Source organism: Erpetoichthys calabaricus, chromosome 9 (assembly GCF_900747795.2).
Source record: "Erpetoichthys calabaricus chromosome 9, fErpCal1.3, whole genome shotgun sequence".
Classification (NCBI taxonomy): domain Eukaryota; kingdom Metazoa; phylum Chordata; class Cladistia; order Polypteriformes; family Polypteridae; genus Erpetoichthys; species Erpetoichthys calabaricus.
In genome coordinates, this window is record NC_041402.2 from 173,755,235 (window position 1) to 173,768,826 (window position 13,592).

The 13,592-nt window shown below is 36.8% G+C and overlaps 1 protein-coding gene across 6 annotated transcripts in view; it reads left to right on the forward strand.

Moving 5' to 3' along the window:
* Window positions 1-13,592, forward strand: part of igsf9ba (immunoglobulin superfamily, member 9Ba) — a 288,098-nt gene that overhangs the window by 153,932 nt on the left and 120,574 nt on the right. For all 6 annotated transcript variants that reach the window (XM_051931889.1, XM_051931890.1, XM_051931892.1 and 3 more), the window contains exons 5-6: window positions 4,876-4,993; window positions 9,999-10,140. In XM_051931889.1, coding sequence (XP_051787849.1) covers window positions 4,876-4,993; window positions 9,999-10,140 — 260 coding nt within the window. The remainder of the gene's footprint in view (window positions 1-4,875; window positions 4,994-9,998; window positions 10,141-13,592) is intronic.

Here is a 13,592-nt window from a genome sequence, read left to right on the forward strand (position 1 = left end):
CAGAGTGGAGGCAGAACCTCTGCATTTTTCCCACTCGATTCTGGGGTGTGTCAGGGGTGTGTTCTTGCTCCAACTCTGTTCAATACTTGCATGGACTGGGTGTTGGGCAAGGTCGTGGGGTCCAGCGGCTGTGGGGCATCTGTAGGTGAAGAAAGATTCACTGATCTTCACTTCACTGATGATGCTGTGATATATTCAGAGTCATTGGAGGCTCTGATAGGGGCTGTTGAGAGACTGAGCGAGGAGTCTGAGTTTTTGGGCTTGTGAGTGTCCTGGATAAAAACCAAGATCCAAGCCTTTAATAACCTCTTGGGCACAGTCATCAAAAGAGTGTCTGTCTGCAGAAAGAGTGTTGTCCTTGTTGAGAAGTTAACTTACCTTAGCAGTGACATTCATGTCTCTGGTGACTCTTCCTATGACGTCAGTAGACGGATTGGGAGAGCATAGGTCATGAGGTCTGTGGAAAGGGGTGTGTGGAGCTCCTTATATCTATGGAAAAAGATAAAGTTCCAAGTCTTTAGAGTCCTGTTGATGCTATCCAGTGACCTGAGATGAAGACTGGATTCCTTCGGTACTGCGTCTCTTCGGAGAATCCTTGGGTAGTGTTGGTTTGACTTTGTGTCGAATGAGCGTTGGTTTGACTTTGTGTCGAATGAGCGGCTGCTCACGGAGTCCCAAATGAAGCACATTAACTGCATTGTGAGGGAGTGTCAGTTAGGCACTACAGTCATGTAGCTCAATTCCCCGAGGGTGATACGGCTCGCAGGATCCTCATTGTTGAGGACTCGAGTAGCTGGATCAGGCCAAGGAGATGCCGACGTAACACCTGGCTATGGCAAATAGATGGTCATGTATGGAGGGTGGGACTGCACCATGTGTCTGCCTGGGGTGTTGCCAACAAGGATCCTAAGCTGTTGTGTCGTGTGGTGGGCATATATGTATTTTATTATTAATAATTGTTATAATTTGTCTTTGTACTTCATAGTATATTCTTCTACCCTTAGACTGCTGCACAAAAAACAAATTTAACAAAAGTAAAACTCTTGTAACAGAGACAGAGAGAGAGGGGGACAGAAACACTGAGCAAACTGCTTGCGTGGGTAGAAGGAGTAGTACTAGTATTAATAGCGGCATTATAAATAAAGGTATATCCATCAAGTAGTTACCCAACTATTATTTACATAAACTAGTTCTGACCTTCATAAATATCAAAATTTTAATGTGTGGTATATGTGGAGATTTCCCTAGTGTAACAACAAATGGGGGAATTTTATAATCTTGAAGGGGATTTCGGCATTGGGTCTGAAAAACAATTTATCATACTATGTGCACATTCTAAATTTATTCTCTTGACATTTATTCTCCAGTAACTGAAAAATACTGCTTAAAATCGATACTAAAAATAAAAATTCAAACATTTTTTTATCTGCACTATTGAGTTAGTGAATTCCAAAATTATTCAAGATATTTTAATTTAAACAAACACTTTAAAGCCGTTTTTGTAAAAAAATACTTGTCAAATCTATTTTTGTTAGAGAATCTCTCTGTTAGGTTTGTCACATTTGCTATTGTAAGATTTATAAAATGTATATTTACATCATTAGCTGGTTAAAAAACTTACTAAAGAGTAATATTTAATGGGCGAGTCAAATTGATTCAGTTTTCAAATGTCACAAAATCCTAGTGCTTTAATTTTCCAAATCTGTCCCTCTGCAGATTTGTCCTGTGTGAAATCAAATGTATTACTTAGACATCAATCCATTGTTTCAGATCTCCTGTAAAACATGCTTTGTTGTGTTGTTTTCATAGCATCTTATGTGACTGATCAGACTTTGTTGTTGCTTACCTGGTGTACAAATCCAGAGTTAGAATATTAACTGGACCTGCAGTATAAGCAGTAAGCCGCATTATGTTTGACAGCTTTCCTTTCAAATATGAGATATATGTGGTTTCACTACAGTTTGCATATATTGTACTTAGAAATCAAGTATGCCATTTTGCCCATCCTGCTAACTGGCATAATTGCAGTGTTTTGCGTTTCTAAATCCATATTATTTTGGTATTAACAAATAGAGCGGCTCACTTAATCACCATTGTAGCAAGCCAAATAGTTACTTCGCCTGAAACTTGCCTTGATTTTTACTTGCTACAGCTGATGTTAGCACAGTCTTGTATGCATAACAGTAAATACATATGAAGTTTCTTCAGTGACCCTAAACTGTATACGCTGGTTCAAAAATGAACTGGTACTTAAACGGCCATCTGTAGACATGCTTGATACAATAAGAGAATGAATGTAAAACTTTTGTTATTTTTTAGAAACTGTGTAGGGCACTGTATTAAAAAGTGGCTCATCATGCCAGCATTTTGTGTCCTTTTATATCTTTGTGATAAAAAACGTTAAATGATTATAACTCATATCTGACTGGTGACATCATTGCGGTTCTATTTCCATTACTGAAGTAACTCCGTAAAGGGATAAAAATGGCAGTAACAAAAACCTATGTGTGTGTTTTGTCTTAATTTTTTTAACAATAATAAGCACAATTCCAGCATTCTGAGCTGAAATTCTCCTGCTTCGAACACAAAGAATTTCCAGACATGATGTTTACTGTTTTTCTTTTCAACAGGTGTTGCAATTATGCTGTATCATCACCGCTGTGAACCATTTTTATATGAAGTTTTTTTTCACGTATTATTATCCTTTCTGGAACAATCTGTCTACTAGCAGTCATGCATGATTACAGTACTTACTTTCCTTCTGTACTACCGATACTGTTAAAAAGCAAAGTTCCATTACATCTTTGGAACTTTGGTATCGACTTTCTACCAAGGTATCAGTTCACCTGAAATGCTCTTTTTCATAGAAATGAATTGGTTTGGGCACATAGTTCCCAGGCAGATCAGCTCAAAGAGGTATAGAAGTGAGAGGGAGCTGTTCTATCAGTGCCAATGTGATTACTGAAAGACTTTGGTTTGGGGTGGGCAGTAGACATGGAATAGGAGAATGGGTGGAAAAAGGCATGAGTGGAGAGTCATAGCTGGAGCATGAGACTGAATGGTGAATTGATGTGCAGCTAAGCATGGATTCTTGGGTTCAGCTGCTATGTAACCTTTTAGGTCCCAATTTTTACCAGTGAATTTTTTTTCTCTGTTCTGTACCACCTGACAGCTGTTTGTGTACCACACGGGTTGAATACTGCTGCTCTTGTGCATAACTAAATTGATATACGACTACAGTACATATAATTTTACAGTATATATCAATTGAAGAACACTTTAAGTTACCTATACACATTATGAAAACTAGTCCACTTTTAAACGTTCCTTACAATTGGAATACATTTTTAATAATGCCAATTTTTCAGAGACCCCCTTGTAGACAGTTTCAATATGCATCTTTTTCATAATATTAATGAAGTAAGATTAGATGAGGATTACATTAATGGGAGTCTGTAATTACCCAAAATTAACCAGGATAACCTTACAAAGAGTGGAACACAGAAACAGGATTATATGGATTATCAGTGTCATTTTTTAACATAATATGTGAAAGCACCAACACAATATAAAGTTGATTAGAAGTAAAAGAATAGTCAGGGAGGTGAGGTGTATCAGTAACAGTAAGGATGAATTCAGATATTTAAACAGTGATACTAGTGAGTGCAGTAAATTTATATTTCTGAATTTTTCACACATGAAGTACTTATTAGCCTCCCAGCAGTTATAGAGGCATTAAGGAGGTACTTGGTGATTGGGAAATTGTAGAAGTTTGACTTGGATCAAAGAAAACCAAGAAAATCCCCAGTACTAGATAATATCTATCCAAGAGTGCTGAAGAAGGTTAGTGAGTACATACAGTATATAAACCCTTGATGCAAACTGTAAGGAAACAAATGTTATCTCCATCTTAAAAAAAAAAAAAAATTTGATTGGAGCTAATCAAAGTAACTAAAGCCATTAAGCGTACGTTAAGTTAACATACATCATGGGTAAATTAATTGAAACAATTATTAAGGAAAAGATCAAGCTACACAGGTAAAAAACAGGTATATTAGTTAATGGTCAAATGGTCACCATCTAGGGGGTGATTGTGTTTCACTGATATGCTGGAAAAAATGCACACAGGAATCCAGATGATTCCTCACTAATAAAGCATAACCTCCCTTGACTTTTACTGCAGACATCAAGCTAAGTAAAGAAATGTATTAATTTTTTATATATTAAGCAACATTTAAGTTGTTTTTTTTTAATTAAAGGGAGGTTTCTTGACCAGTCAATGAGAGAGAGAGGCAGATCTTCAATTTAAAAATATGATCCCATATGAGTTGTGTTTCCTATTTATTACTTGCATTGTTTTTTCAGAAGCATTTATTTTACAATTGGTGCAAAACAATGCATGTGTTTGGCATGTTGTGAACAAATGACCACATAACTGATATGTGGATTATGCGACAAAATAAGGAGAGTTTTTTCCCCCGTGGACGTTTTACATATTGTTTGTTGTTGTACAATGTTGGTGACCATTGGCTTGTATTTTACTTTTCCATGAAAACATGAGATTCTAATTTTTTTGTCACTACTAAGCACATGGGGTGACATAAAAAAAATATTGTTTTTGATTAGAGTATTTCTTTAAGCAGGCATTACTCATGACTCATTACTCATGACTTTTAAAGAAATATAGCAGTTGTTAGTGAGCTATTACAAAAAAATGTGCATTTGTACAGACTGGGATGAACTTGTCAAATATTCATTTTCAAGTTCAAGTAGGAATTCAGCATACTAGAAGCTGACTTTAATAAGTGTTGCTTAAAGCTTAGTTAGGTGGACTATTCACTATAATATAATCATTTTTCTCTGTTCTACTGTAAGGTGAGTGATGGCAGCTTAACAGTTCACTCTATCAGCCGTGAGGACAGAGGAGCCTATACCTGCCGAGCCTACAGTGTCCAAGGAGAAGCTGTCCACACAACTCGCCTGCTTGTTCAAGGTAAGGGAGATCAGGGAATGTTTCTGTTATTCCTAATTTCTGTCCTAAACCCTGAAGCCTAGCAAATTAGAGGAAAGCATTTTGTGGTAAACATTTTAATGGTATGGTGAAGGAAAGGTTGGAAATACTAAAACCTGATTTCATGGAAAAAGTATTGGAAAGCATAAAAAAGCTCACAGAGAAGAACATTGCTGCCAGAAAGAGCTACTGGAAACAGAATGTTTGCCAGCATACTGACTGAGTGTTAGTCAAGAATTCATGAATTGGATGGCAATGGCTCTTGTCACTTCAATATATTTTTTTTTTGTTGTTTACATCCCATCTGATGTGAATTCATATACAGTGTCGGAAGAGTAATAAGCTTTACCAAACCCTGGCAAAAAACAAACCAGTACTGACAAGATATACAAAATGCAAGCCTTCTTCAGTTGTAATAACATTTTTCAACTTATTTCAACAGCAGATGGCATCTACTATCACAAATGACATTAATATACCTGAGGAAAATTATGCAATTTTGAGAAATTTGTATAAAGATGTGTAGTGAGCAATGTGCAAAATCTGTGAGAAAACTTGTCAGATCCTACCTTAATGGAAGGGTTGGTCCAGAAGAAGTTATATGTAGCACACAGTTGAGAAATTAGTTAAATATATGATCAAGCAACCAATAGCCAGCATGCTTGATGCACACCATATACAGATGCTTAGAGACTAATTTAAATGAAAGCAGTGGTTTCATGGTTTTCATCTATCCATTCATTATTAAATCCATATTATACAATTCCGAGCTGTGCCAGCATCAGGTGTTAGTCAGGAACCAGCCTTGAATGGGTGCTGTGTAATTGCAGGGCATATTTACACACATACCCTCACTCAGTACAGTACAATTTGTGTAATTTAGTCAAGGATGTAAGCTTGTTTCGTATAGTGTGTGTTCTTAAACAGATAGAGGATAGTTAAACATGCAAGCATTTGTCTGAATCTGCTATTAGTAGAGGAGGAATTTGGTATTGTGCTACTAAAAACTAACATAATCTCATTGCTCATCCCCTCACATGTGATTGTATGCTTTTAGGATTCTGTTATTTAGACTATAATATTGGTCATTTTAAATATTTATTTAAGCAGAAGCAAGGTTGTGTTTAGTATTACTTAAATTATTATGGATTGTTATGTTTGATTATACATGTATACAATCTTTATTTCATCTACCAGTTTACCTGTTTGCTGGACAGTGCTGCCTCCATTATAAGCTCATGGGGAGTTGAAGCATTTCCAGAAAGAGAAATGACATTACAACATATAGTTTTAAGTTTTAAATGCAAGTTTTTGGTCTTTGCCATAACAGTTCTATTAAACTGTGACCATTTAAACATGTAGTGTAATGCAGCGTTCTCTAGATTTGATTTGTACTTGTATGAAATCCTTTGTATTGCCCTGGGTTTGTGAAAGAGGTGTGGGCTTGGCAAACTCTTTGGCAAATATATATATATGTATCACAATTTTTATTGATATTAAAAGAAAGTTTAAAGATATTTATACTGCACGGAAGGTGTACTTGGATGTGAAAAGTGCCTTTTTAGCCTAGAACCATCCTCCTGTTAGCTTTGGCTCAATGTGTTCATTATAACAAGCACCAACACAGAAAACAATCACACTACAAATAATAGGTTAGCCCTTCCTTTACTGAAGTGTATTTATTGTTTCATTTAAATCAGTCTGCTTCCCAATCTCCTTGTGTGAACACCTCTAAAACAACACATTCTGCATTCTATTCAGCTTTGTACTTGAAGATAATAATTTATTGCTTTTGATATTTTATTCAAATTTCCTCATATTCACTTATAATAATTGCATATGTGCTCTCTACAGCAGCATTTTGTTAAGTGAACATCTAGCCTCAGTAAATTAATCAAGAGACTGATGCAATTCATTTCTATTTTGTCTTTTTCTTTCCTTCCACTGTATTTATGACTTTTATCTCTGCACCATGCATCTGGCCATATTACTTTTAAATATGTCTTTAATTATAATGTATAGCCAAATGTTTGTGGATACCTGACCGTCATTCCTGTATGAACTTTTTGAACATCCCATTCCAAAACCACGGACATTAATATAGAGTTGCAACTCCCCTCTCCCTTTTGTGGCTATAACAGGCTCCAATCTTCTGGAAAGACTTTGACACAAGATTTTGAAGAATGTCTGTGGGAATCTGTGCCCATTTAGCCAAAAAATCATTTATGAGGTCAGGTACTGATGTCGAACAAGAAGACTTTACTCGTAATCAGAGTTCCAACTCATTACAAAAAGTGCCCAATAGGGTTGATAATAGGGTTCTATTCAGGTCACTCAAGTTCTTCCAAATCAGACTTGTCAGGCCGTGTTTTTTCAGACCCAGCTTTATGCACAGGGGACATAGTTATGTCAGAATAGAAAAGGGCCTTCCCCAAACCTATGCCACAAGTTGGAATCGTACAATTGTCAAAAATGTCTTTGTAGGCTCTAACATTAACTGGTCCTTTTGTAGGCTCTAACATTAACTGGTCCTTCACTGGAACCATGGGGCAAAGCCCAAACCCTGGAACATAGCCCCAAACCATTATCCATTAGCCCTCCTCCACCAAACTTTACATTCATTCATCAGACTGCCAAATAAGTGTAATTCATCACTCCAGAGAACACATTTCCACTTATTTTGAAGTACAATGGTGCCTTGCTTTATACTACTTCAGTCGACACTTGGCATTGCACATAGTGATCTTAAGCATGTGTGCAGCTGCTTAGCTATTTGGTGAAGCTCTTGATGTACACTTCTTGTGCTGATATTCCTTCCAGAGGAAGTTTGGAACTCTGTTGTAAGTGATGTAACAGAGTATAGGAGATTTTAACACGCTATGTGCCTCACCACTCAGCAGCCTGACTGTGTGAATTTCCGTGGTTTACCACTTTGTGGCGGAGATGTTCTTACTCCTAGATGATTCCACTCACAATAATAGCACTTACAGTTGATAGGGGCAGATCTGTATTAACTTGTGGCAAAGGTGGTATCCTGGGACAGTGTCCGGTTTAAAGTCACTGAGCACTTCAGTACGACTAATTCTACAGCCAGAGTTTGTTAATGGAGACTGCATGGCTATGTAATTGATTTTATGCACCTGCTAACAATGGATGTGACTGAAACACTTCATAATTTGGAGCGGTATCCACATGCATTTGACCTTATTGGGTAAATCTATTTTAGATGTGTGCTTTTCAGTCTTTCAATCCCTCATTCTCACGTTTTTGAGATGAAGACATTTAGTATTCCATAAACATTTTCATTTTTTATATTTTCGCCAGAAAATATTTAACTGAAAAAGTTTTTATTTTTATTTTGAAACAGTATGACTTTTCTTTAGAGATATTCCACACATTGCTAAATATAATTTGCTAGCATGTACTTGGTTTGAGAAAAAAAAGCTCCTATAGCTGATAAAGGTTTGAGACAGAGGGTTTTTCATTTTTTTTTTCTTTCACTTAAAGGCTGTACTTTACCTTCATATAGAGTAACATCAAAAATTCTGGTATATTTTCTGGAGTGACACCTTTGCATCTGCTTGCCTAAAGGCACTGGAGGACATGCTCATTTGCTTTTCAGTGCTGAATATTGAATGAATGCTTCATATACAACTAGTTAAAGACTGATATTTGACAGAAATTGATAAACAATCTAAGTACTGGCTGACATTTGTCAATGCACCAAAATTTACAACAGCGTCCTTTCTGTGTATCTATATGCATCTGAATATTTAAAGAAGACATCTGTTATGAATATAGAAAAAATATTTATCTGAGTATCATATTTTTGTGCTATACAAGAAATAAATTGTTGTTGTTATTTATTGTTGTTGTTGTCATATCACTTAAGGCACAGAATGTATCATTCTGAGAGTAACCAGATAATCCACATCTGAAAGGACTAACATGTCAGTCTTTCTGAATTGTTATTGTAATTATTCTTCACCCTGGTGCAAGCTTTTCTAGAAAAGAAAGAAAAATTGTTTTGTGCACAATTGGGCCATGCTGACCACATTCTTATATTTGTCTTTTTTAAATGTGACTAAGCAATTGATATCTCAAGTGAATTACAGGTCGAGTATTTCTAATCTGAAATTTTAAAATCCACCTACACTTGAAGGTAATTTTTTTAGGTGGTCTATGAACTTTATGGGCTCGATGCACTAGAGGTCAAAAAATACATTCACATGAGCTAGGCATGTAAGCTTACTAAGTTTTCAGAACATATCTGTATGCTACTGGCTTAAGTGTATATTATGTTACATAGAAATTAACACCTCCTGGTTCTGGTGAAAACAAATAAATTATGTATGATCAATCATTTTAATCCTTCATGCTGAAACAATCACAAAATTACCATATTGGCATTTTTTGTAAAGCAAATGTGGCAAGGGCATTAGTCATTAAACCACAGGGTTGCCAGTAAAATCCATGGTTCTGACTTAATGTGTAACCCTAAGCAAGTTAAATGTTATATCCATAGTACTGGAGCTCCATAAAAAATTGGAAGTCTAAGGAATGGTAGTAAGAGCCTCAGGAAATGTCTTCTGTATTCTGATCAATTTGCTAATCAACACAAAGACAGCTTACTAAAACTCAGTCAAGTTGGGGCTTCTTGTTAAAGTGGTGATTGATTCATGTATTCCTTAGTGGAAATCTTGAAGTGGATTGTTGTACCAAATTGATCATATAGTTACATTTCTGAGAAGAAATTAGGAATCAGCAGTTGGAAACAGTGTGTCAGGGTCATCTCCAGTGAAATATGATGCCTCTTCAGGTTAACCTGATCAGGAGGATGCCAAGGCAAGTTGCGCATGGCCAAAAATGAGATAGGAAGCTGCCAGAGATAGTAAAACTCCCTTCTTAGAATCCTTCTCTGCTCTAACCATTCCTTTATCTTTATTACCTATTGTTTTATGTTTTTTGTATTTTTTTTTTGTTTTAGGACCTCCTTTCATCGTGTCGCCACCTGAGAACATAACTGTAAACATATCCCAGGATGCCCTTTTTACATGTCAGGCAGAAGCGTACCCTGGCAACCTGTCCTACATCTGGTTTTGGGAGGAAGACAACGTCTTCTTCAAGAAGTAAAGTTATGATCTGTTTCACTTCTGTGCCATTTCCTCTTCTCGGGATGATGATTCCTTACTGTTGGTTTTCATTCCAGCGTCCAGCTGGCATTGCTGAGCTAAGTATCACTTAATCATCCTGCCTGTTTTCTCACCGTGGATTTAAACAGTGCTCCAACTTAACGTTGCACTACCATTGAAATAATGCAACGCTGCAAGAAACATTCAGTGTACCGAGGTATTCAGGTAGGTTGGAGTTGGGCCCCCTGCTGCTGTAATTTACAAGAGGCGCCCTGTCACTCCATCAGCTCTAGACACTTCAACAGCATTAGTAACACCACTAATTAAAGCTGCTAACTTGTTTCAGTTACCAGAATTCAGCTATCATGCAGTTCACTGCTGCTTTTATGTAGATCATCAAGAGTCTGGTTGGGTAGCATTCATGTTAATCAAGTATACAAATGCAGTTACCACTCTGCAAAGAAATGATTAACATGCAGACTTCTTAGTTAGGAAGAAAACCTCTAATCCATAATGTATCAGGAAAGAGACTCAGGTTTCAGGGATTTTTCTAGTCATTCAGCAAACCTAACCAGGAAGAAAAATGTATTTTTTTAAGCATATGAATTTCAACATGATCTTTGAAATGATGATGAAAATCAGAAGCTATAGGTTATTGTGAATGTGTTACATGCAAAATAAAATAGTATTATTACAGTGCATTAGAGAAGCTATAGGTGAAGAGCAGAGGCTACAGGTCTACACTATACTAGCTACAACACAGGTTATTTACATTTTATCTGTAAGGAGGAGCAACTAAGAAAGAAGTGAGGCAAGGATGTACTAGGAAACCACTGGATGACCAGTGCTTTGAAGGAACTACAAAAACTTAGGCTACTGGAACATAGCAGAGGAAAAGACACATATGTTGGTGTTGTCAAATAACAGATGACACACACATGTGTGGGAGTTGAATCAGTGCAAAAAGATGATGCATAGGTGCTCTGGTTACTGGGTGACCACTATAAGAGAGTTGGGTGGTGGAACACAAGTGAGGCAGAGTTGCATTAAGGGGCCCTGCCATGACTTGTGTGTCATCAGTGTACATAAGAAAGAATGCTAGAATAAAATGCTTGTTGAGAGATGGTGATATCTGACTGAACTAGTGAAATACAGATGCATTCAGAGACTACTAGAACACAAATGCATAGAAGCTCAGTTGGAACATGGATAAGATAAAAAAGACATTTGAGAGGGCTTTCATAGAATAGAGGTAAGGGATTAGTTCTTTAGGCAAGTGATAAAGACCTAATACATAAGTCCTAGGTACATTACAGTAACTACTAGAACACAGCTGAGGCACAAGTTAACCTTAATAGGAAAGATGCACAAACACAAATGCAGCATACATTCATATGAGGGCTTCTGGAACAATTATGAAACATAGATGCATTCTGGGACAAGAAGGTGGAGCACAGAAGCTTAAGAAAATGTGCTGGAATATACATGGTGCACTGGTACATTATGAAGATTGGTAGAGAACAGGTAAGGTACAGGTGGATTGGCATGAGGCAAAACTGACTCAAACTTTAGAGGGTCAGGGTCTCAGATTACACTAAGGCAGGCTCAAAATATTATCTATACTACCAAATCTTATAAATTCCAATACATCACTGCCCCCCAATTACCCCCTACCAGCATTTTAATAACTCCTTTACACAATAAAAAGCTGCCAGTTATTTTTCTTCCTGTATAGAACTGCACCAGTTCTCACCTCCAATATCTCAGGGAGTCATGGGACTTTCTGAATAACATTGAGTCAATGGGTTTATGTGTATGCAAAGGCAGGCCAAAGGAGAAAGAGCTTATAACTACAGCCACTTTAGAGCATGTTGATGTTTCACTATGTTTCAAAGGTATTGCATTAGGAAGTTATGACATATGTAAAATTTTAAAGTTACAGAGATGCTTCCTTTTTTCTTTTCCATCTCTAGCTCTTTGGTTTTGTTAGAGTATCTACTGCCCTCTGTCGTCATTTCTTCAGTACTGCACACATTTAAGACTAGTGTTTGGACTTGATGGGATCTGAGTCTATATTACACTTAGATTACCAATTAAAATTACAGAGAAATGGCTTTTGAAGGCCAAGTTTTCTTTTGGAGCAGTCTGCTCAAATACATATATGGTGTATATACAGGGTGAGTCAACACATATATGGTGTATATACAGGGTGAGTCAAAATTATGTTAACACTAATGGTACTGCTATGTACAGTTATATACAATTGTTGTGGACAATTTTTGTGCCACATATGGTACATGTGTTGAACCAGATGGCAAACGGGTTGAGACACTCCTGTAAATCATCTTGCACATATGAAGTATGTTTTGTGAATAAACTGTTTCCACCATTCTAATGTAGTACTAGGGTGTTGTACCATGTTAGCCATTATGAATGTAGAGAAAGTTGCCTCGAAAGCTTGCATATTGTAATCTTTTTAGTTAGCCAATAAAAGGTGTCATTTTGCTTGGCTTTTCTCTACACCATTCAAATGTTAGCGTAATTTTGACTCACCCTGTATATATACATATACACATACTGTATACACAAGAATATACTGTATTACAGTGGTAATTCACAAAGCTGTGGTTAGGTGGCAAGGGAAGAGAGGAAAACAAAAATTCCAGCTGATGAGATACTGATGAAAATAAACCTCCAGGGGTTCCAACACTAAAAGACATCCCAGCCCACACATTATAAAGATATGTTCACTCCCAAATGCTGGAAAACTGTCTCTGCTGTTCAAGTGCTGAGCACAGATTTCTCTCAAAGAAGCCACTTGCTTGCTTATTTCCTCAGAAGGTGGTGAAGTGCTTTAGGTATACCAAGCACAAATGATGCTCAACAAGATACCACTCATGCCCTCTGTAAGAAAGGTTTGGCCTCACCATGCAGATTTTGCAGATACTATATTCCTATAAAAGCTCTACATTTTTTTTTGTTTACATTATATGTCGGCTCTGCTCAGCATATATTCAGCTGCCTATCTTCCTCAGACTGTCATAAGACCATTGGCATAGTGCATGTCTTCATTTTACTAATTCCTTGACTAGCATATACTTCCTCTGTCTTTATTTCCAACAAATGTTTGCACTGTATAGATGCTGTGCATTTTTTTGACAGAAAGTACTTACTCTTTTTCTGTCATATGTCAGAAGAGTAGCTGTTTTTTACAGATGCTGAACACAATTTCCTGCTATACTTAATTCTTTTCTAATGTATGCCAGCAGGCCAGTTATACTTTACAAATGCACAGTGATCTGTAGTCTAGTTTGGCTGGTGATTGCAGATGGGGAGTGTATGTTCCCTTCAGCAATTTAGTCTGAGTTCTTTCATCCATAGGTAACCATACCTCTTGGTGAACTATTCATTCAAAATTAGATTGAAACAGAAATAATTATGAGGAGTTA